Genomic DNA, 24,423 nt, shown 5'->3' with positions numbered 1-24,423 from the left:
CCTACAAATTCTATAAAAAGTAAAAGTAAATCTACACTCTGGGGCGGCAAATTATGATTATTTTTATTCTCGATGAATCCGCTGATTATTTTCTCGATTAATCAATTAGTTATTTTGTAGAGTTGTTCCGATGCCAGTATCGGAAATACGTTCGATACTCCCCAAAATTCAGGGTTCGGGTATCGGCGAGTACGCCAGTCTATGTAACGATCCGATACCATCATTTATTAACCCAGAAAAAAATCAACTTGTTTAACCAGAACTCAATTCTTCTTTGCTGCTCCAAAACAGTAGCCTTCATGGTGCTGTCACCCTGGATGTATCATGGCTGCCACTACTGTCCACTATCCATACATGGTCGGTAGTAAACAGCTGTTAAATAATAAAAAGAATAATAATAACTACAATTTACGGTACTCGGTATCGGCCGATACCGTAAGTTCATGTATCAGGATCCGTTTTGGCAAGGAAAAAATGGCATCGGAACATCTCTATTTTGTCTTTAAAATGTCAAAAAGAAAAATGCCCTTCATAATTCCCTCAGAGCCCGAGGTGATGTCTTTAAAAAAAATGTTTCATTTCCAAACAACAGTCCAAAACTCAAACATACTATATGTAGAATGAGAAAAACGAAACAAACCAGAGAGAGGCATAAGCATTTTTGGTTGAAAAGTGACTCAAACAAATAATTCTAATGCACTCGGTGATCTAAATTCTTAGTAAATATAATTTGTACAAACTGAAATGGTAAAACATAAATGAATAGTAGAGAAATAATACTGAGATAAAGAGTGAAAATAGGCCTAGTGTACAGCTAAGGTTTAAGTCACGTTAAAATGGTTTAGAGCAGCGTTACAGCTTAACACAGAGGATTTTATAGTCCAAAATTGTCAGTTGCACAGCCCTGAGCAGGTTTTCCTCTAAGCATCTTTAAACACCATTCATATTCATGTTTACTTTATCTTATTTTGAGATGAGACGAGGATTAACTCAGCCCAGGTCATCCTGTTTCAGCAGGACTCTCTTTCTTTATCCCCCCTCCCTCCTTTTAGCGAGAGTCACTCCTGTCTGTGCTTCAGGTAAACAGCTTTGGGCGGACCACAGAATCAAACAGGTTTGACCAGGAGGAATGACTCTGCTATGAAGTCAGGGACCGAGAGAGAAAGGAGATAGGAGTGGCGAAGCCCTCTGGCTGCAGGGGCTGCAGGGTGCAGAGCAGGTTAATCTGATTAGTTGGAAGGTAAACAACTATTTAAAACCAAATTCGTGTCTTCACTCACTGAGGGAACACAGAGACATTTTCAATTTTCCTCCTGCAGTGTACAAACTTTTCGTAGTCGATACTAATACTACATCTCTCACAATACCTCTTTTCTTCTTATGATAAGTCATTTTGTTGTGTACTGTCCCTGAGAAGTTGGCACCAGCCTCCTGGCAGTTTCCATTAGAAATTCTACTGCAAGCCGTTTGGGTGTGGAACATCATCTTTCATCTATGCCTGCCGTCACATTTATTTTCTTTAAGCCGTCGGAACAGAAGCAGTAGGGGCGCTCCGGTAGCTCACCAGGTAGAGCGATACCCTCAAGGCTGAATCCTTACTGCAGTGGCCCAGTTTTCGAGTCCAGCCCAGGGCCCTTGGCTGCATGTCATCCCCTCTCTCCCCTGCCTTTCCTGTCTCTCTTTCACTATCACATAAAGCAGAAAATGCCCCCAAAAAATCTTCGAAGAACAGAAGCAGTAACTTTTTCAAAGGTTTTCATTCAATCTCCTCGGATGATGCTCAATAAGTGATCAGTTTTCCATTTTTAATTTAAAGATAAACTTTTTTCTTTAAAGATGTAATCTTATTGTTAAACTGACAGAACAGCCATCAAATTATATAGGCGTGAGATTGGTAAAGACAAAGGCTGTCAAAGTTAAGGCGATAACAATGCGTTAACGCAAATTTGTTTTAACACCACTAATTTCTTTAACGCATTGGTACCAACCATGTCATACTAGCTTGTCGCGAAGGAGGCTGAATAACACTCCAAACTTGCGCTAAATTTTGGTGAGGAAAAACTGGCATGGCCGTATTCAAAGGGGTCCCTTGACCTCTGACCTTAAGATATGTGAATGAAAATGGGTTTTATGGGTACCCACGAGTCTCCCCTTTACAGACATGCCCACTATGATAATCACAAGCATTTTGAGGCAAGTCATAGTCAAGACAGCACACTGACACACTGACAGCTGTTGTTGCCTGTTGGCCTTCAGTTTGCCATTATATGATTTTTTTCTGGATAATATTTGTTATTGTTTTGTGTTGTTAATTGATTTCCAATAATAAATATATACATACATTTGCATAAAGCAGCATATTTGCCCATTCCCATGTTGATAAGAGGATTAAATATTTGACAAATCTCCCTTTTAAGGTACATTTTGAACAGATAAAAAAATCTGCAATTTGTGATTAATCGCTATTAACTATAGACAGCCATGTGATACATAAATACATTCTATAGCTCCAACATACTGAATTGAAACTTGAAGAGATGAGCGATATATGTACATTCAAAGAGCAGAGGGAAGCGCTCAGTCTGAGAGGAAGTGGCTACAGTCTTTGGCCTCAACACACTAAGAAGAGAAGATTCTCATGTTATGTTTCTCTTTTTTTTTTTGACCAAGTTCAGAGTCATGTCACTGAAATTACCCTTGCTCAAATGTTTGTGGCTTGTTGCACCATATTCTCTCTCTCAACAAAGTTGAAAATGTTAGTGATCAACAGTAGTTCTTTCTCCTGTGAACTGACACTAGACTAAAGAACACTATAATTACAAATGCTCTAACATGTCATTGGAACCTAATTAATGAGTTCCCAAAAGTGTGACTTTTAAAAGCGAGCTAAAGTATCAAGCGCTAGCTGTGAGACTGAGACGTTCATGTCTGTACGTCCTTATTGTGCCACAAAAAAACAATATAGAAGGGGGAAACACAACTTTGATATTACAGATAGAAGGGAGGGGTTCAAACTGAAGGATTGACATTTTAACATAGCCTCAGTTGGCATTCTTGAGCACACTTAATTTATTATCATTACAGACTTGTCAAGTATCTGTAACAAGAATGATAAAAAGAAATGGACATGATTAGTTTGTAGGACGGACTGTGGCAGGGCTGAGCAAATGAGAGAAATCTCATGAAGAGGATTTAAGTAGGAAGCTATTTGATGTCATATATTATTAGCAGCATCCCAAGCTACCATGTAAAACCAGTTGGATGTACACTCCACTCACACTTTCCATATATAGTACATTGCAAATATACTTCTCCCACTGGTGACTTGCATTTCATTTTGCACAATCAACATCTCAGCTGTGTAAAAGCTAAAAAATATTTGTGACATGGCACCGTCGTTTGATTGAAAGCATACGGTTACTTATACTCTGTATTTTTGTTTTTGTCAACAAATCCCTTGAAAAGACTAAAATCATCCATCAGTTAGTCTGTCTCTGAATATTTTCTGACTTCCCTATTCTCTCTGTTGCACTCGAGTCAAAGCCCTTTGGTTCACACTGAAGACGTAAATCTTTAAAAGGGACAGATATATAGTTGCGTTGAAAAAAGGCCCAGTAATTTCCTAAAACCGCTGGACTCTGTAGATTTTTGTAAACATTACTCAAACAGTAGTAAACAGTGTGTTTGTTGGGGACTATTATAAATAAACTACAGTTCCCATGATCACTGTAGTGAACATGTCACCCAGTGCAATGTGTGGCTCATTGATGTGTTTTCAGTAGGTTTTGGACAACAATGGAGATGTATGGAACAGAGGAATGAAAAAGGTCAATCAGGTTTTGGCCAAAGAGACAACACTTGTTAGTAGGATCAATTCATTACTAATTTTGGTCTTTTCATGTGATTTGTTGACAGTTATGTGTCCTTTAAGGCCTCCATGTCCCCTTCATGATTGAACAAGTTTTGTTATTGAGTGTAAAGAGATACCATCTGATGCTTAGATTAATCTGATGAGTCCATTTCATGAAAATAAATGTGACGTTTAAACACTTCAGTCACTAGAGAGGCAGGTACATACTGGTAGTTGTTGTTCCAGGCTTTTTCAGTTGTAAAGCCAGACGTCAGCCAGATGTCATACTAGCTTGTCGGGAAGGAGGCTAAATAACGCTCCAAACTTACGCTAAGTTTTGGTGAGGAAAAACTGGCATGGCCATTTTCAAAGGGGTCCCTTGACCTCTGACCTCAAGATATGTGAATGAAATGGGTTCTATGGGTACCCACGAGTCTCCCCTTTACAGACATGCCCACTTTATGATAACCACATGCAGTTTGGTCAAGTCATAGTCAAGTCAGCACACTGACACACTGACAGCTGTTGTTGCCTGTTGAGCTTGAGTTTGCCATGTTGTGATTTGAGCATATTTTTTATGCTAAATGCAGTATCTGTGAGGGTTTCTGGACAATATTTGTCATTGTTTTGTGTTGTTAATTGATTTCCAGTAATAAATATATACAAACATTTGCATAAAGCAGCATATTTATCCACACCCATGTTGATAAGAGTATTAAATACTTGACAAATCTCCCTTTAGGTATATTTTGAACAGATAAAATGTGTGATTAATTTGCAATTAATCGCGATTAACTACGGACAATCATGCGATTCATTTCGATTAAATATTTCAATCGATTGACAGCCCTGGTTCAAAGATAATGTAAATTCACTGGTTTGTTGTTTATCAGCTGGATAGTTATGCACGTGTTGACATTCCAACCAGACTTTAATTCAGACGCTCACGTGAGAGAGCCTAACCCCTCCCAGACAGACTGAAAACAGGACTTCTCTTTTCTTTGGGTTGTTTGTGTGATCAATGCCTCCGTGCTCCAGGGTGTATCTCTAGAGATGTTTTCTTCCAGAGATCAGATGCCCCTCTATCATTTTAATGAGGTAGCTAGACCACAAGCCGCGCAGTACAATGTCTGGAGCTCTGTATTGTAGTAAATTGCAGGTCAACAACTTCTTTTTGTCTTCAGGCCACAGCTGGCGGTAGTTGACACTATTTTGCGAGACAGCTGATTTTTTATAACAGAATTTAGCCATCAAAACACCTCTGTTTACATCCAAGATAGGTAGGCATAAGTGACACACTTGACCATATGCAGAAAAATTGTTTTGTTGACCGTAATTTCCACTACTAGTAATGTGCAGGTTTTTTTTGGCAGAGATTGTATCTATTAAATGGACTTAATCTGGACTGATGCCTTTGATGACAGTCTGTTGATAGAGCGCTGAAGCTGGCAGAGTCTGGTAGATCTTAACCTCCTGTTAATGTATTCCAGGTCCATGTCTCTGCACAATTGGGAGCAGCTGGGCTTACATATTTTAGCCTTCTTACTTCCTACTGGTCGGATGTATTAGAGTGCTTAGCTGAACTGGAAAGCAGCCTGGATATCGGCCTACCACATAAACTTTAAAAGTACAAAGTGTTCCTTCTATTGTTATTGGCTGTTTTATCTGCTGCATTTACACAGAGATGGAATATCGAACCATATAGACAGAGGGAAATATGAGAAGAGTTTGTTCTGTGGTTTTGAGTTTGGCAAACTTAATGGAAAGATTTAAGTGTTTTCTAAATCCTAATTTTTAAGGCATTCACAACCTGTATCATCTGAAATGCTTTGAGTGGTTATTTTAATCAACATTTCAAATTCAAGGTTTGTTCTACTGATAAAAACATATATTTTATTCTAGGGCTGCACGATTTTGAAAAAATATCTTATTGCGATTATTTTTGACTGATATTTTAATGGCGATATGATTTATGATATTATAGGGAATGATCATTTTTACATCATTATTCTAATTTTTATTAAAATGATTTATGGTGGGATTTTTACGGGGATCTGTACCAAACAAGGATGTTTTCTTAAGTCTGTAGAATACGATGTGTAGGCCAGGACATCTCTGCAGCACGACAATATTTAATTTTAAATGGCATTTTGACACACATTTCACCTTTAACAAATAATGCGCTTGATTGCAATTTGAAAATTGCAGTAGGCCATATGCAATTTCGATAAAATTTCGGTTAATTCTGCAGCCCTATTTTATTCTGTAGATTTGTAGATGAATCATAAATCAAATTCTTGTGTCCACTTTTATTATGTCCACTTTAATTTTGTGAGGTGTTTATTTCTAAATGAAAAATATCTCATTTTAAAATGAAACATTTCCCTGGGCAGACAATGAAAATCTAACTTTTTGTCCATGTGTGATTCTCCCTCTGTTTCCAGGGGATGACTTTTCCATCATACAGCAGGAAATCTTCATGGTGAAGGAATGCATGCACCACAATATTGTGGCCTACTTTGGGAGCTACCTCTGGTAAGAGCCAGCTTAAAATACTCCTGCTTTGTCATTTTATACTCTGTATTTACTCCTCTCTCGCAGCCAGTCCCAAGGTATAACATTAGTGGAATTCATACGTTACTGTCAAAGGGATTTAACGAGCCACTGCCTGAAACTCGCATGACGTATTTCTTTACTTAGTCACACTTGTGTGTGTGAAAGTGTGACTCAAACCTTTCAACTGGGCTGACTGGTGCTGACTAGGCCTTTCAGTGCCAGGATGCAGCTCTTATGTTTTAATGGAGCCTATGTTTTGTGGCTGGTATCTGAGAGGAAGTATGGCCGGTCCGCCCACCGCTGGCTCAGACTTCCAGCAGGTTTAACTGGAATATGAGCCTCTGATCTGTTTTATAAGGCTGTTAGTCCAGAGAGATGCACGTCTTATCACAGCAGGCATGTCTTGGTACAGTCTCGCCACATAGAGCACAAATGGTTACTGTAAAACGTTAATGAGCAACCCACCATGCGTTAATTATTATAAAACTAGATTAATTGTATTAGAAGAACCACAGTTTTATTGGGGGAATTCAGGTTTCCGTTCAGACCTGTTTCCTGGCCTAAAATTATTTCCATGTCCAGCTAAACGATGTGAAAAGTAGCACAGTTGTGATTGGGAATCTGAGGCAGTGCACAGTATCCTCGCCTCTGCTGGCCCAGTGTCACAGTTTGTCACACTGGTCTTATTTTTTATTTTTTGTCAGAGGGTTGACATAATTTTTCTACCCATCCCTCTCTTCTCAGACATCCAGTTCACCTGCAGAAGCACTAATTGTTTATTTTTCACCTTTCTGCAAGTACTTAAAAGAACTCTATACGTAATTCAGAGCAAATCTAAAGCCCCTTTCAGACAGAGATTCCGCAATACTGCTGCAAAGAAGATGCGCCGTTATGCCGACTTTTTTTTTCACATTATACGGCAGCATAATGCCGCCCCGGTGTGTGGTTTTTAGATAGCACGCCAGCATCACAGGAGCAAAAGAGGTGTGAAGTTTATCTAGTGTGTGTCTGTGTGCGTGTAGTCCCGCCGTGCCGGCTGTCCCGTTCACACAGACGTCGGCTCGGCTCTGTTATTACCTCCGCTGTTCAGAGGCAGAACACGGTGTGATCCCGTCCACTGCCCATTTCAACACCCCGCTGCCACATATGAAACAAACTGGCACCCAAACACAGCCTTCTGCAGCCATGGAAGCAAGCAAACCAACTGGATCTACAGAGATAACGCTAACATTAGATTCTACCCGACTTCTGAATGTCGTATAGAGAACCTTTAATCTTGTTTATTAACACGTGTTGGTAAAGTTGTAGAATGCATGTGCTGCTTATTTATGTTTTGCTCAAAATATGTGATTACTTATAGTACTATTAGCTGTATAATAAGTTTGTCTTGCTAACTTGCAAAGCAGCAGTTCCTAACTTGGTAATTTTCTGATTTCCTCAGTCGAGAGAAGCTTTGGATATGTATGGAGTACTGTGGTGGAGGATCTCTGCAGGACATTTATCACGGTGAGCTTTTCTCTTATTCATAATTAGAAAGATGCAGCCATAAAAGGGTTTTCAATACTGTACTTTAGGGCTGCACAATTAATAAAATATTAATCACAATCACGATTTGGGCTTCCCACAATTAAATGAACATGATCAACTGCGATATTGACATTTAAAATGCTGCGCTCGTGGAAAACTCTGCTGCATCAAATTAAGCGCTTCCTAAATTAACAGCCAGCCACCAGGGGGAGATCGAGATGGTTTGGCTTCACTTATGGGGAGCCGACATGCCGCTGCTCGCGCACACTACAGCGGGAGCCTGTGATAAAACTTTCCTGAATGTTGTGGCTGCAGTCGAGAGTAGAATAGTAATATACTGTATATTAAAATATACTGAATTCAGGTGAAGAAGAACCTTACTTTAAGTCTTATTTTGATGCAAATATTTGTACATTAGCAGGGATGTAGCACAACATTGAAGTGAAAGCAGTGTTCTGTTTATTTAAATCTGTGCAATAAAAGTATTTGACCCTAAAATCAAGGAATAATGGTGATCTCAATATTGATAGAAAATAATCATGATTATCATTTTGGCCATAATCGTGCAGCCCTACTTGTAAAATCAATTTCTACCTTAATCCTTACCCTTCAAAGATGTAATGAAATTGTGTTGTTACAGTGACGGGACCTCTCTCGGAGCTTCAGATAGCATATGTCTGCAGAGAGACCATACAGGTAATGTCTCTTTCAAATATTTGTTTTAAAGAATGTTTCAATGTTTGGAATTTCAGTTGAACTCATTACTGAATACTTTAATTTCCCTTACAGGGTTTGGGATATCTGCACACCAAGGGCAAGATGCACCGCGACATCAAGGTATCATATCTTTTCTACTTTGTTTTGTTTTCGTTGAGTCTTAGATTTGTCCAGGTCAGGCCCATTCTTATGTGCAACATGCAGACACTTTGCAAACACAGACAGATTATCAATATAATCTTTTTGCAAAAGCAGTGCTGCAGAGGTGTGAATTGATGTCACAGGAAAAGCGTAGCCGGGGATGTGCTCATTCGAAAGCATGTGACCAATGGTGTTACTTACAGCGGCTTTTGAGGTCGAGCTGAAGTGGATCAGGCCCGGTGCATGCACACAGACTGGAGCCTCAGTCTCATGTGTTATCACAGAAGGTCAGGGTTGGACCTATTATCTTTGCTCAGCCCTACGCAGCGAGCACTTCCTGTTTCCTCTACTCTCACCGCAGGATGCCACCAGGGAGACTGTCAGTCACAGCCAACAGAAACAATGTCAGTGGAACTGTCAAAATGCTGTGAAACTGGTGCAGCTTTACTGGCAGTCAGATCAGTGACAGACCAGCAGTAAATACTTCAACTAGACCAGATGTTACTGGGAATGTGGAACACATGATTGGCGCTTTGTTGTAAACCAGTTTGGCAACACATCAGCTCAACTCAGTGTCTTCAATCTCAGTCTAGTAAAATATTATCTTGAATGACTTTTCTCCCAGTAAAATAAATGTTTATGGGATTTTTTTTTTTAACAGGGTGCCAACATACTTCTTACAGACAACGGAGATGTGAAGTTAGGTAAGTTGCTCTTTAGCGTCTTAATTCTCCAGGACTCAAACTCCTTTATATCTTTCAGTCGTACGTGGATTACATAATCTGAAAAACCCTGTCAATCCTTGTTACAGCTGACTTTGGAGTTGCAGCCAAAATAACAGCCACCATTGCCAAAAGGAAGTCCTTCATTGGAACACCTTATTGGTGAGTGTGTCACCCTCATCAAGTTGTTTTTATTCAGAGAAGCGTTGGTTAAATACTTTCAATCAGATACTAGAACATTTTCAGTGAACTGTCTGTTTTGTATTTTATCTCACAGAATCTAGTTTGTGGTGATAACATGTACAGTACAAGTGGTTAGATAGATGCTTCCCCTAACAGATACAAGTTCAAATTTTCACAGCAGCTGAAGTGTTTTTGAGTGAGACAATGAATCCTCACCGGCTCCAGGGCCGTTGTTCTGTGACTGACCCTGACCCCTAAACCACACACAGTAAACAGAGTTTTCCTACACAGATTAACAGGGTATCTCATTAGTATCAGCGTTGGTTTTCACTTCAAAGAGGCCTTCCCAACCAACCTTTCATTCTTATTTTTATAGAGGTTCACTGAATTCTTGTTCTGAATTTGTGTAGGATGGCTCCAGAAGTAGCAGCAGTGGAGAAGAACGGTGGCTATAACCAGCTGTGTGATATCTGGGCTGTCGGCATCACGTCCATAGAGCTGGCCGAGCTCCAGCCTCCAATGTTTGACCTACACCCGATGAGGCATGTCTTTCTTTCCTCAGTCAGAGCTTCCCCAGATGATTCTTCGGCTACTTTCTCCTTTTATGTTACTGTCATGTTTCATCACGTCTTTTCATTACTTCAATGGTCATACTGTCAAAATACGTTTAGGCTATTATTAGAAGACGTTGCAGGTCACCTTACGTGAGTAGATTTCCTTCTTTAAGCCTGTCTAAACCACTCTTAATCCAAGTTTTTTGTTTTTCCATAGGGCCTTGTTTTTGATGTCGAAGAGCAGCTTCCAGCCTCCGAAGCTAAAAGACAAAAACAAATGGTGAGAGCCCCAGAATATTCAGTGTGCTATTCTAGGATTACATTATGATACTTTACACTTTGTTCTTAGAGGATAAGAGCGACGATCATCGCATTAAAACAAAATCGTCTTGTTCCCCAGGTCCACCGCCTTCCATAACTTTATCAAAGTGTCTCTGACAAAGAACCCAAAGAAGAGGCCCACGGCAGAAAAACTTCTATCGGTAATAGTTCTTATTGCTCCTCTCAGACAGATGGTAGACATTATATAGTAGGAGATTGAAATGTTTGCAACAAAGACTGTATTGCAGTTTTTTAGCCTGAACCTATTCACAATGGAAATTGTGCATGTTAGCCAAAAGTCATGTCTGTGTTCTGTCTTTTACAGTTTCTGACTTTACTTGAAATTCTAAATTGCGTTTATTGCATTACCATTTGTGAATCCTGAAGGCCAAACAAAGACGTAGAGGAGCTCAGTTGGACCAATGAGCTTCTGTGTGGTTTGGCTGAATTTCTAGCTGTGTGGGTCAGAGTCCGACCATGGCTCTACGGGCCAACCGTTTAAACGGTTACAGCATTAAAGAAGAGTTATTAGCAAATACATTCTTTGATAATATCAACAAAGCCTCAGTCCAGAGGAAGAAGACTGAGGCTCCAGCCTGTGTTCATACACCAAAGAAGAACTATCTTTTAAGAAGCAGACAGTTTTGCTGCTTCTTAAAAGATGGTTTCTATCATCATTAACTCAGTGCACGTCTCTGAGGAGAGGTGTCTCATCCTAAAGGTCCAGGAATCGGATGATTAATGCAGGTGGTTTCATTACTTTATAACAGTGAAACTTGGACTTTGATATCCTTTTCTGCAGCAATTCTGATGTTCCAGTTAGCATGGACCTTGTGTGTGAGATCAGGGATGTCAGACCTCTAGTATAAACTATAAATATAAAAACTATAAATATTATTCTCAAATGATGAATTATGATAACTCACAATCCTGTGTTTTGTCCTGCAGCATGTGTACGTGGCCCAGACGGGTTTGACAAGGAGGCTCGCTGTCGACCTCCTAGATAAGATGAACAACCCAGACAACCACCAGCATTACAGCGAGGTGGACGATGATGACCTTGAGGTAATGTCTGATTTCATCACATAAAAAAAATATCACCATTAACCCTTGCTTTGAGAAATTAAAAAGGAAAATTGAAAGTCTATTCAGCCTACAAGGAAGTGATCAAAGATATACACACATTGACAACTTTTTAGACCGTATATACTCAGAAATATGAAAAATGTGCCCCATTTGTTGATGTTTTTGACTGTCTTGTTGCAGGGAAATTATGTAAAAAACAACAAAATGATTGAAAAAAACAACCATTCCTTCCTAGTTAACCAGACTTTCATGCAAACACTGACAGACTCTCTGTCAGCAGTGAAAGTAAATATTAGCACAGCATGTTTTTTCAGCAACTTGGCAACAAAAGATAAAAGGTGAGCTTTGCCGAAGTGTGTTTTCATGTTCCCCTAAAGCTTCCCTTCCCCCTCTTCTTCTTGATTCTCTCCATCGACATTATTATTCCAACTGGAATCAACATCACATCTATGTGGCAGCCAAAGAGGTGGTACCAGCGCCTTTTAAAAGACCATTGTGCTTTTCTCCCCCATGACAGCAGTAGCACTGTCTTGGCCGCCATGAATGAAAAAAACCCTGAAGGCTATTGACTGCAAGCAATGGAGCTTGTTGCAAACAAACAGCCTCTGGGATGCATAATAATGTGATGATGCGGAGACGCAGTGCAAAAAAGTAGCTCTTAGGATTTGTTTCTACTGATTATTTCAAAAGATAAATATCATAATTGTGCTAAATGACTCGAGGCGATGCAGTGTCGGTGTTATATAACACTTTACCCTACTCTGCACTTGTTTTGTCAAATGCTGCTCTGCACTGTCGAAACCTCTTTTCTTATCTTTATATCTTTGTCTCGTTGCTTCAGCCCCTCTCTGCAGTCAGACACACCATCCGCTCCTCCAACAAACAAGCCAGAGCTGAGAGGACGCGCTCAGAGATCGACTGTAAGTAAACAAAAAGCCCAAACCCATCACCACAACACAAAGACCAACCCCCCTGCCACGAATCCGTCCTGTCATTGGTCAGCCTGGCATTGTAGGTTGATAGAGGTCCGGCGGCTTGTCGGAGGGTCATCCCATAATCCTGCAGCACTGGCTGGCACTTTTCCAGACCACAGCATGTGGTAGTGTGTGTAAAAATAGCCCGGGGAGTCACGGAAGAGAAAGTGGATGTAGTAGAGTCCATTAAGTTAACTGTCCCTCATTTTTTATTCAATGAATAATGTCGAATAGCTTGTCTGAATTGGGTCATAAAGGTTTCTTGAAGATTTTCAGTCAACAAGTGTTGATACTGAATTTGGCAGAGGATCCAGCTTAGTAGATTCTGGAAAATGTATTATTTTGCAACCCTTCAAGGAAGTTGTTGCGTGTCTGTGTGGTCGTGAGTAGTTGTAGATAAACACTGTGTTGTGCTTGTCGTGTCAGAACTGTTTCCCATTTCATCATTCTGGGTCGATGTAGTAACAGTCCAGTGGTGAGGACTGAGATATGTGTCTTTGTTGGCCGTTTTGTCCTATTTATCTGTAGCGATACGTGCCGTGCTTCATCGTGTTTTGTGCTTGTTCGTACTGTGAGATGCACTTCCTGTATCTGTATTTCTCACAATTACATCTGACTTTCCCTCCAACACGAAGCAAACAATGGGACAAACCAAGGAGGGCGATGCTCAAGTCCTAGCTTCACTGAGGGACACAGGGGGGACGCAGGTCAGTGACAGTGTAGTGAGACAGTGTGTGTTTGCATAATTCCCTAGCTCCCTCCCAAGCATACTTGCCAACCTTGAGACCTCAAAAAAAGGGAGGATTTTAGAAAACTGAAGCAGGGGACAGGTCTGGGTGTCGTCCCCCAGAAAAATTTGAGTTTCAGAGACTTTTTTTCCTGCATTCTGGTGACTTTTAAAGAATGAAAATAACAAAATAATAAGTACATCGCATCAGTGATTTTAAGGTAAATAGGCCTACGTTTACTATTAATTCTCAGAAAAGAAAATTTAATAATTTGCATCTCTGACATAAACTAATATTCATTTTATTCATTTTTATTCATTCATTCATTTTTAGCCCTGCTTGAGTATTTCTTTCTCTTAGTAATCTACATTTCTCTCTCATTCTCTGTGCGGCGAGCGCAGCTCAAACCGTGTTGTGTCGCGAGCGGTTGCGAGAAACGACATAGGTGTAGCTTTATTGTCGTCCGGGTGGAAACAAAAGGGCTTATACACACTGTACAGTGCCAGAAACGGTGAGATAAAGAAAACGAAAAATAGGTGTGAAAAATGTCCATAAATTGGGAGAAATGCGGGAAAATTGTGACCCCAGGAGAGGCAATGAAAAATGGGACTCTCCCGGGAAAATCGGGAGGGTTGGCAAGTATGCTCCCAAGACTTCCTGAGAAATAGGATAATGTCGTAGCGCATAACAGAACATAGTGTTTGAGATTTAAGTGGCACTAATAAGTGAGTTCCCCTGCATGTGGTGGCTACTTACAGTTTCGTGATCTTGAATAAAGTTTTGGAGATTGTGACATCTTGGTTCCTGTCACACTGACTGAAAGAAAATGATATTGTAGTTGACTAATCCTAACAAGGAAGTTTGACTCAGGTGTCACACCTGATTCCCCGACTTCACTTTCTCAAATGTATCGCTGTGTGTTAGTGACTCACCTCCTCGCTGTTATGTGTGTTATAAATACTGCAGCACCTCCACATTACCAGCATACCTCAAGCAGAAAAACACTCCAGGAACAAAACAAATCTGTGGTCTAAATTCTTGAATACAGAGTTTCTTTGTTAATGAGAAGCTGATTATGTGGGAGTATTTATTGGCAGGTCGGTTGATTTCTTTCGCCTTCATACCTACAGAGGGATCACAGCATGTTTATACTGAACAGTAAACCAGTCTCCTCTATGGGATCAACTGTTTGACAGAATGTGACCTCAAATGTAAACTAAGAGGAATCTGCTCCATGATTTATTTGTATTTCTTGCTCTCTCACCAATATTTCCCCCGAAGTGAACAGATCTGCTTAGTGTCGAGTGTAATCTGTGTTTGTCTTTGGTGACCGACTCGTCTGTAGGCTCCAGACCAAATATTCACATCGTAGCATAATAAATCAATGAAGGAGCTCTGTGGTGTTTTGGCAGGTACATTGTAATGGAAGCAGTTGATCTGCTGTTGCTTCATTCTTTCATACACGGGATTTTCTGTGTAGTGTTTTCCAAAGCTCCTGCTACTAATGCACTACTCCTGAGGCTTTGTGTGTTTTGAAGTGTTGGGCACTGATGCCCTCTAGTGCCAAAGGTGCGTGCAACAAAAAACAAAATTGAAAACAGTTTTTGTCATTTACAGTCGACAAGCTCCAGTTTGAACCGCCACTCCGGAAGGAAACTGAGGCTCATTCTGAAATGGTGTGTGTCATATTCAGTTTAATCAGTACTAGTATTAAAGTGATACTTTCTGTTTGTGTTTGTAAACAATTCATTTTAAGTGCATGTAGAAAAATGACATGCCGAAAAATGCAGTTTTTATTAAACTCTATTTTTGTGCATGTGCGTATTTCCACAGGATGTGAGTAAAGATAATGACTTCAATTCCCCCTGGAGTCCCTTTGCCGAGGGAGGAATAACAACCAGGTAATCCATGGAAACTGTTGTCACGGGAACTGTTCCCATTTACCCCCCACTTTCTTTCTCTCTCTCTCTTGACCTGGCTTATTTATTAGATGGATGCATCTCTTGAGATTCATCCAGAGAAAGGAAACTAAGGCATCGTTAAAGTTTTGTGTCTTTGGAGTCTGTTAATATCATAAAACAAATTCAGAGGACACAATATTATTTGTACTGTTGAGGAACAATGAATTTACTGTCATAGAGGATTAAAGAAACCAGAAAATATTCACATTTAAAAAGCTAGAATCAGAGAATTCGATTTTTTTTTTTTTTCTTGAAAAATTACTCAAACCGATTAATCGATTATCAAAATATTTGGCGATTAATTTTGATTAAGTGTTGCAGCTCTAGATGCTCCTCACTGTCTCTCATATTAACCTGCTTATTCACCGGAGCTAACCTGTGTCTGTGCATGAACTCACTCTCCCCATCTACAGTTTGAAATGTTGCTTTGGCCTGTAAGCTCCTTCTCACTTGTCCAATGTGCTTTGACTGTTTTTTCTCCCTCCGCTTCTCTCTGTCCTCTCTTGGCTGTCGGTCTCTCTCTCGTCTTGTCCCGAAGGAGCCTTCTCAAAAGCGTTGAGGACGAATTGTTCCAACGGTAACACTAACACCCCCACCTACTAGTACCCCACCTACGTCATCCACTCCATCCCTCGCTCGGTCCCCTTCCTTTTCCCAGTGAGGTTTAGCGTTCACAAATCACCCTCCCTGACACCGACCCCTCCATTCACCATGTGTGGTGTGATGATAGCTGCAGATCCAAACTGTGCATACTGCTGCATACATGAGTCTGAGACCAGCCAGCAGGTAGAACAGTGGGATGTACAAAGAGACGGGAAATAATTAAACCTGTGACTTGTTTGATCCGACTTAACCCTGCACGGACAGGTCTGTGCAATAATGACCATTGCTGTTTTAAAACCTCTAAATACTTTTGGCACTATCCAAAGAACTTTTGTCTTTGACTCTAGTTTTATGGATGAATAAAAAGACTGAATCTAAAATTCTGACGGTTGTGTGCAGACCTTGTTTTGGCCCCAGTGTTAAACATAGTAAGTGATGACAGACCTCAGAGATGTTTGTTTGAAGTCTAAACACAGCTCTGCAAATGTATTTCCTTGTGGTTTTCATCCCATGATGCTCACTAGGGTTCAAACGAACACACTCCCCCTTCTTCCCCTTTGAGTCATACTCTTTATCTCCAAGGAGGGATTTTACATAAACATTAGCACCATTAACACCCCTCTCCTGAGCTCTGATGAGTCTTATTTTCCACACCGATCACTGCGTTTGTTTCCTGCAGGGGACACATCGCCCATCTTGAAGATGCCTTTGAAGAAGTGGAGCTGTGAGTGATGTCATTACATTAAGATTTCATCATGGACACAAAAACATTTATTGCTGTAGTTTACATTTTTATTTTAAAAAAAATACCTCCATTTCAGGTCAACTCTCAAGCCAGGGCTTCCTCCTCCTCTGCCCCCAAAGGTGAGACCCAAAATTATGAAATATTTTTTAGTGTATGGATTTTTGTGATTAGAATCCATGTTAAGGCCTTTTACACCAAGGCCAACAAGAATATTTGCATTACGTGCATTCCACCAAAAGTTAAAGTCTTGCACCGCCACACAATCATCGATGCATAAATTATTTTAACTATAACAAGATAAGATAAGATGGAACTTTATTAATCCCAAAGGAAATTCTTGTGCCAGAGATAGCTCAAAAATTAAAACAAGTTTGAGTACATAAAATAAACAGTACTATTTCTAGCACCAGTGCCTAATGGAATAACAATAAAGTAAGATACAGTTAGTAAAATGAGTAAATAAGATAAGTAAAATAAAAAAGGTAAGGTAAGCTGAAAAACAGAAAAGGAAGTAATATTGCATATGATGAGAAAAGAAGTAACATTGCACATGATGGACATTAATATTGCACACAATGAACAGTGATATTGCACATGAGAATGAAGATAAACCCACACTCAACTCTACGCACTGGAGGTCACATTTCCTATGAAGCATGTTATTGTAACGAGTATAAATGCTGAGCTTATTGCACTGGTTTTCATCATTCATGACTGGAGTGGATAATATGTAGCCTATGTGCTTATTATTATGTGATACATGGCCTTTCATACAAGGTTTAATGGTCAGTTTTTTATGTTCAGCTCTCCTCCGGGGCTCTGTGGATTTCTCAAGGAAAGACAGTGAGTTCAAATGCTTCCATTGCTGGTAATGACAATAATAGGCTAATAACATATAATAGTAATAAGGCTGTACCAGATAGTTTGAAGATTTGAGGCTTCCTTCATACCGTTGATAATGTAATTATTATTAGTAATAACTTAAAGAAACATTGCGTAAAATAGTCCACCTTCTCTCACGCACCTGTAATGGGGCGGTCTAGCAGCCATCAAATCCATAAACAGAATTATGATATCGACGTCCAAGAAAATCTATTGATCATGTGAGCAAAAGTCATTAGTTTATTGGTTTGTTTGTTTTTATCGGCATCTGAAATTCACAGAAATCGAAACAGCTGCGGGGGAAAAAAACCCACTGCATTGCAAAATACAAAAGTATTCTGGCTCATAGAGATAGATGGGTTTTAATTTTTCCATTGCGTTTGGTCTGAAAAGACCTTTTCGAAGTGTATTTAGTGCTTTGATTTAACTTTTCACTCTTTCCCTCTCAGCCACGATTAACCAGCTCATCAGAGGAGATTGGCCTTAATGACGAGAGGTCTCTGACGGTTCGGAGGTTCCCGAACTCGGATAACGGACCGAGCCAGGTGGTTCGCATACAGAGCACACCTGAGCACCTGGGCAACAAGGTGGAGCACTCGTCTCCAGATTTCCTCTCCGTCAGCGTCAGCAGCCCCGGCCTTTTGTCTCATGCCTCGGATCCTGGTGAGCGTCTAAATTCACATATATTTATGTGCAATAACCTGTTCACAGGTCTTTCATTGGTGTCTTAAATCAAGTGGGTCTCTAAATGAGAACTTATCTTATTTTTTTACAAGCTCTCAGTAAATCAGAATGTAAAGGTAAGGGAGCCTGATGTAAACGTGTCTGATCTTTGGATTTAGATTTGACAGTATGATTAATAGTTCTGCTACAAATGTAATTTTCACCCGCCTGCTCTCTCATGACAGATAATGATTCGGATGACAGTGTGAATGGAGGCAGTCCCAAGGCGCCACCCAACCGACAGCACCGGAAAGAGAAGAAGGAATTCCCTGTTAGTCTAAACATACTCCACAAGTATATTACGTTGTAATGTGTATTCCAGTCATGATGAGCCACACCTCTCATCTTTAGTTACGTGGGGTTTTAGGATGAAAATGTCATCTGTGGTCTGAGAGCCTATATTTTATGTGTGGAGTGTCTCCAGCTAGCTGGCTGACCACGCATTGAAACCTCAAATATGATGTTTTTTCCCTCTTCAGATCCAAACACTAACAGCTAAAGAGGGAACTCTGGCATCCACTCATGTTGAACATTTAATTGACTTTGACAGACCACACACACCAAAGAAAACAGTCCATATTGTTGTTTGTTCGGCTCATTGTTGAGGCTGGAGCTAAATGAAACCGCTAAATTGAAAATAAGTGTCTGTGTGTTCTGCATCTACATTATCTTATGTGTTTCTTTGTTTCCTCCGCTCCTCGTTAGAAACCAGCTATCAACGGTCTTCCACCCACTCCGAAAGTACTGGTGAGTGAATCCTCTTCCCTGCTGGCCCAGTTTCACTGTCATTAATCTCTTGTCTGAGCTGTTGCTGTACATTCTGTGGATATTTGGGGTCCACAGAGCTTTCTGCTTTGTGGTTGCTTCAGCTCAGCTCAGCTTCAGCTCATTAAACCCTGGCTGACGTTTTAGCGCTTCACTGAGCCAGAGGCTGCATGTTCTGTTCTGAGCCACGTTTTTGACTTTTCATTTTCAGATGGGAGCCTGTTTCTCTAAAGTGTTTGATGGCTGTCCACTGAAGATCAACTGTGCCACATCATGGATTCATCCAGACACCAAAGGTACAGCTTCATGCAACAAGCGTAGTACATAAACATGTTTTATTGAAGCCAATGCTGACTTTTTAAAATTTTCTTTTAGATCAGTACCTAATCTTTGGGACGGAGGATGGCATCTATACGCTGAATCTTAATGAGCTGCATGAAGCCACAATGGAGCAGGTAACAGCAGCTAAAATCTATCTAAAAACAGTTATTATAACCGAGATTATTTCAAATAATTGCTTACTGTGTATGGGAGGTATATATTAGGGATGCACGATAAGGATTTTTTTCAGCTGATGACGATAATCACCTGCTTCTCACGGCAGATATCGATAAGATAACCGATCATTTCACATTTTACACCTGAGGGTAAGAAAGGCAAAGATGGATGATTTAATATTCCATATAGCTCAGACCTCACCAACACTTACACTATTGTTAACGCAACAAAAACAAAGACCAGTTCTGACTCTTCAAATGTTCATTTATTTTTTCTAGTAAAGTACATAAAAAAAAAATTGTATTGCAAATTGCAATCGTGTTGTCTTCCTCTGAAACTGTGTAGAACATCCACACTGGTGACGACATAATTTGGCTCTTTAGTCAGCAAGCTGTGCTTGTTCTTCTTCTCTGTGTTTATTGGCGGATCTGGATCACAAACCAACTTTAAAGGTGCATACCGCCACCTACTGTACATAGTCCTTTTTAAGTCAATGAAGGATATTTGGCTTCGTATTATCAGCCGATAATTTATCGGCTATAATTTCATAATACATAATATAAATATCCCATTATCGACCGATAGTTTATCAGGCCTGATATATATTGCGCATCCCTAGTATGTGAAGTTTGCTAAGTGAATGTGCTAGGCTTTTTTAAAACATGATCTGTAACCCCATCAAACAGTATAGTTAGTCAATGATGCACTTGTTGGTCTTGGAAGTAACTCTCTGTTACTCGTAGTAAGCTAGTTAGCCTGACATGCTAATGATTGCAGCTTATGTTAGAGCTGATAAACTCACTGTTTAATCCATTCTTTACACTTTTAAGCTCATGCGTTTGGTTTTGAAAGTGCTAAAAAAAGGCACCACCCTCCAAACTCTTGGGATACAGAGATCTGCTCACGCTACAGAGTGCCTCCACTGTAGCTACATACAGGGGCTGAGCTATGATTTGACAGCTGCTGTTCAGGGGAAGGGAGCGAACATTTAAGTTATGTACTTTCCCCCCTTCTTTCTCCCTCCTTTGAGAACTAATGTCCAACTTTATGGTGATTTTGCCACTTCTGTTTAATTCCCTATTTAGCTGTTCCCGAGGAAGTGTACATGGCTGTACGTTATCAACAACAACCTGATGTCTTTATCTGGTGAGTGATGGACTTATCACAGCCTCTTGCTTCACTGACCACTGTCATAACCTGCTGCTGCTTTGTCCTGTGTTATCTGGCTGCCCCTGAGGGCAAGACGGCCACTCCATATCTGCAGCCCTAAAATAACTTTCTTTTGTTTGTCATCTATAAGAGCTGTGCCCTTGTAGCACAGTGAGTCATGAGTGACACATCTGGCTTTACAGCCTGTTCCACTCAGATATATTGGTCTCTGTAAGTTACAATATATTGTAGCTGCAAAAGCAAGTGTAGTTTGTTTTCTATGTTAAAAGAGACATGCATCTGTCATTAGAAAACTCAAATCATCTATCATTGAAACCAAACTGTCTGTGTTTGGCTGCCGTAGTCGCCGAAGCCTTTTCTCGGCTTAACAGCTGAGGATGGGGTTACAAAGTGCGAGGTCTACTTTCGGTTTTACCTTCAGCTGTTTGCCCCTTGGTATACTTAACCTCTGTTCTCTTCTCCTCTTCCCTTGGACACTGTCCATCCTCCTCTCGCCTGGCTTGATTTGATATTCTACTAACTGGCCTCATCAGAAGGTAATCATGCTTCACATCATCATCACACTTCTGTTTTTTACCGCTGTTCACATCTAACCTTTCTACATGTGAAAACTGCTTCATGGGATCCAGAATGTGTTGAGAAAAATCTGAAATTATGTTTAAAAATGTGTAGAGAAGTCATATTTAAGATGAGTATATTTTGTCTCCTGGCTTACTGATTACTGCCACACTACTGATGCTGATGATTAAATGTTATGTATTCGGCTGTAGGGAAAACCTTCCAGCTGTACTCCCACAATCTCATTGGGCTGTTTGAGCAGCTGAAGAAGCCCGGCCTGGCTGCTCAATTCCAGACTCATCGCTTCCCAGACAAAATGTTACCCAGGTGAGACCAAGTAATAAATAAATAATAAATATATACATATAATTGCATAAAGCAGCATATTTGCCCACTCCCATGTTGAAAAGAGTATTAAGTACTTGACAAATATCCCGTTACGGTACATTTTGAACAGATACAAAATATGCAATTAATCACTAACTATGGACAATCGTGATTAATTGCGAGTCTAAACATGTTGCGACACTCATGCCGTGCAGTCTTTTTGTTCTTCACCGTCTACCATCGTGACAAACAACTGCAGTAGTAGAAAAAAAAAAGGAGAACCACTGGCCGACTTCCCTGATTCTAGACGTCATCGACTCTTTTAAGACTGTCGTCACAACAACTTGACTGTTTTCTCTCCTCAGGAGGTTCGCCCTGACAACTAAGATCCCCGACACAAAGGGCTGTCACAAGTGCTGCATTGGTGAGTGGCCTCTCCCTCCCAACCACTCAGTTTTATTTACTCACCCCTCCATCATATTAAATCGAGTCAATACATGAGGAACATCTCTGTTCTGGGCATGTCCCTCTTTTCTTTGCTGCAGTGTTTTTATTCTCTTGACTATTCCTATTATGCATTAATGTGAGTGGGGTTTTGACTCCTGGTAAATTGTTATGAAGAACCAAGCTACACATCTTGACAGTCTTCTCTATTTCACAGTGAGAAATCCATATACAGGCCACAAGTACTTGTGTGGAGCGCTGCAGTCTGGGATTGTCTTGTTGCAGTGGTATGAGCCCATGCAGAGGTTTATGCTCATCAAGGTCAGTTGGCTGTTTTGTTTTCTAATCTCATACATTACTGTTCCTCCACAAATGTTCCCTGTAAGACTACATGTTTTTACTGCAAGGTTGTACTGTATATAGTATTTATTTCTGTAGTAAAAGTTTTTTACTACACCAAAGTGTCACTAGCTTTACATTAGAGAATAAAGCATCATTACACGTCATAAGACCATTGACACTAACTTCTGTGTTGACTCTCTCTCTCTCTTCCTGCGGCAGCACTTTGACTTCCCTCTTCCCAGCCCCCTGAAGGTGTTTGAGATGCTGGTGGTCCCGGAGCAGGAGTATCCTCTGGTGTGTGTGGCCATCAGCCAGGGCTCCGAGCCGGGCCAGGTGGTCCGCTTTGAGACCATCAACCTCAACTCCTGCTCCTCCTGGTTCACAGAGATGGGAACAAGTAAGTCAGGCATGTAATCGATTGTAGAGATGAATACAATGAAGTCAATACAAAGACACGTTGTGGGTTGTGGAGAAATATCAAACCAATTAAAAACAAACAAAACAAAAATAATGTAATACTTGTTAAGTAATAAATTGTAAATGATACATTGCCAGGGATGTTAGAATAAGATTGTTAATGTTGTACCTTTCCTTCCTACAGCTCATCAGCAGGTGGATGCAATCCATGTCACCCAGCTGGAGCGAGACACAGTGTTGGTGTGTTTGGACCGTAAGTACAATCTCTCTTCATCAGCTTAAACCAAAAACAGCTTTTTTACAGTACGGATGTAAATATCTATGTTCTGCCACTTCATTGTTACAGCCTTTTGTTTTTTCTCTCTCCAGAAAATTTGAAGATTGTTAATCTCCAGGGCAGACTGAAGTCCAACAAGAAGCTGGCATCTGAGCTGAGCTTCGACTTCTGCATTGGATCTGTTGGTAAGCTTTTAGACCCAAAGTCTTGGACTTTACTCTGTATAAAGAAATAGCGGTTCATATAAATTTTTTTGTGTTAATTGATTTCCAATAATCAAAATATACATACATTTGCATGAAGCAGCCTATTTGCCCACTCCCATGTTATTTAGAGTATTGAATACTTGACAGATCTCCTTTTAAGGTAAATTTTGAACAGATAAAAAATGTGCGGTTAATCGCGATTCAATATTTTAATTGATTGACAGCCCTACTCCCAACATGACAAGCTGGCAGGTGTACAGAAATAGCTGGTTGTATATCCAGGAAGGTTGTGTGTTACATTGACAAAAGGGCTTTTTGTAAAGTCAAAATGAATTGCATTGTTCCTCTTAATCAAATTGGCAGTGTTTCAGTGGCTCCCTTGACCGTTGTGCACTGACACATGGCCTCTTACCTTTCTCTCCTCACAGTGTGCCTTCAGGACAGCGTCCTGGCCTTCTGGAAACACGGCATGCAAGGAAAGAGCTTCAAGTCTAATGAGGTAAAAATACCTCATGACCGCGACAGCTGGGTGGCTGTTATATTGAAATACAAATTCACAAAAGGGTCTCGTTTTGATACTGCACCACTTTTTGTGTATCTGTAGTAGGGCTGCAACTAACGATTATTTTCATTGTCGATTAATCTGTTGATTATTTTCTCGATTAATCGATTAGTTGTTTGGTCTATAAAATGTCAGAAAAAGGGTGAAAAATGTCGATCAGTGTTTCCCAAAGCCCAAGATGACGTCCTCAAATGTCTTGTTTTGTCCTCAACTCAAAGATATTCAGTTTACTGTCATAGAGTAGTAAAGAAACCAGAAAATATTCACATTTAAAAAGCTGGAATCAGAGAATTAGATTTTTTTTTTTTTTTTTAAATTACTCAAACCAATGAATTGATTATCAAAATAGTTGACGATTAATTTAATAGTTGACAACTAATCGATTAATCGTTACAGCTCTAATCTGTTGTCAAGTATATTATCTTCTAAGTTGTATAGTTTCAGTCTTAAACAACGTGACGACACTCTGGATTGCTCAAGTAAAGATGACATTCAACTCATAAAATGTACAATTAAACTAATTCAACATTTAACAGCTTTTCACTACTTTAAAATCAATATGGATAACAAAACATCAATATCAA

At 40.1% G+C, this 24,423-nt stretch overlaps 1 protein-coding gene across 9 annotated transcripts in view; it reads left to right on the top strand.

The window, feature by feature from the left end:
* Positions 1-24,423, top strand: part of map4k5 (mitogen-activated protein kinase kinase kinase kinase 5) — a 39,606-nt gene that overhangs the window by 8,628 nt on the left and 6,555 nt on the right. The window contains exons 4-33 of one of the 9 annotated variants that reach the window (XM_074661541.1): positions 6,295-6,385; positions 7,848-7,912; positions 8,574-8,629; positions 8,723-8,770; positions 9,453-9,495; positions 9,603-9,675; positions 10,107-10,238; positions 10,468-10,530; positions 10,651-10,732; positions 11,520-11,636; positions 12,499-12,577; positions 14,977-15,035; positions 15,193-15,260; positions 15,859-15,897; positions 16,603-16,647; positions 16,745-16,787; positions 17,473-17,511; positions 18,000-18,213; positions 18,459-18,544; positions 18,979-19,020; positions 19,250-19,334; positions 19,414-19,493; positions 20,622-20,682; positions 21,477-21,591; positions 21,957-22,015; positions 22,253-22,356; positions 22,597-22,774; positions 22,979-23,047; positions 23,164-23,256; positions 23,706-23,776. In XM_074661541.1, the coding sequence (XP_074517642.1) occupies positions 6,295-6,385; positions 7,848-7,912; positions 8,574-8,629; positions 8,723-8,770; positions 9,453-9,495; positions 9,603-9,675; positions 10,107-10,238; positions 10,468-10,530; positions 10,651-10,732; positions 11,520-11,636; positions 12,499-12,577; positions 14,977-15,035; positions 15,193-15,260; positions 15,859-15,897; positions 16,603-16,647; positions 16,745-16,787; positions 17,473-17,511; positions 18,000-18,213; positions 18,459-18,544; positions 18,979-19,020; positions 19,250-19,334; positions 19,414-19,493; positions 20,622-20,682; positions 21,477-21,591; positions 21,957-22,015; positions 22,253-22,356; positions 22,597-22,774; positions 22,979-23,047; positions 23,164-23,256; positions 23,706-23,776 (2,399 nt within the window). Of the gene's footprint in view, positions 1-6,294; positions 6,386-7,847; positions 7,913-8,573; positions 8,630-8,722; positions 8,771-9,452; positions 9,496-9,602; positions 9,676-10,106; positions 10,239-10,467; positions 10,531-10,650; positions 10,733-11,519; positions 11,637-12,498; positions 12,578-13,266; positions 13,339-14,976; positions 15,036-15,192; positions 15,261-15,858; positions 15,898-16,602; positions 16,648-16,744; positions 16,788-17,472; positions 17,512-17,999; positions 18,214-18,458; positions 18,545-18,978; positions 19,021-19,249; positions 19,335-19,413; positions 19,494-20,621; positions 20,683-21,476; positions 21,592-21,956; positions 22,016-22,252; positions 22,357-22,596; positions 22,784-22,978; positions 23,048-23,163; positions 23,257-23,705; positions 23,777-24,423 lie in introns of all 9 variants that reach the window. The other 8 variants (XM_074661533.1, XM_074661532.1, XM_074661538.1 and 5 more) reach the window with 8 other exon arrangements.

Source organism: Sebastes fasciatus, chromosome 15 (genome assembly GCF_043250625.1).
Source record: "Sebastes fasciatus isolate fSebFas1 chromosome 15, fSebFas1.pri, whole genome shotgun sequence".
NCBI lineage: Eukaryota > Metazoa > Chordata > Actinopteri > Perciformes > Sebastidae > Sebastes > Sebastes fasciatus.
Note: the sequence above shows the minus strand (reverse complement) of the source record. Positions and strands in the feature narration are given on the sequence as shown.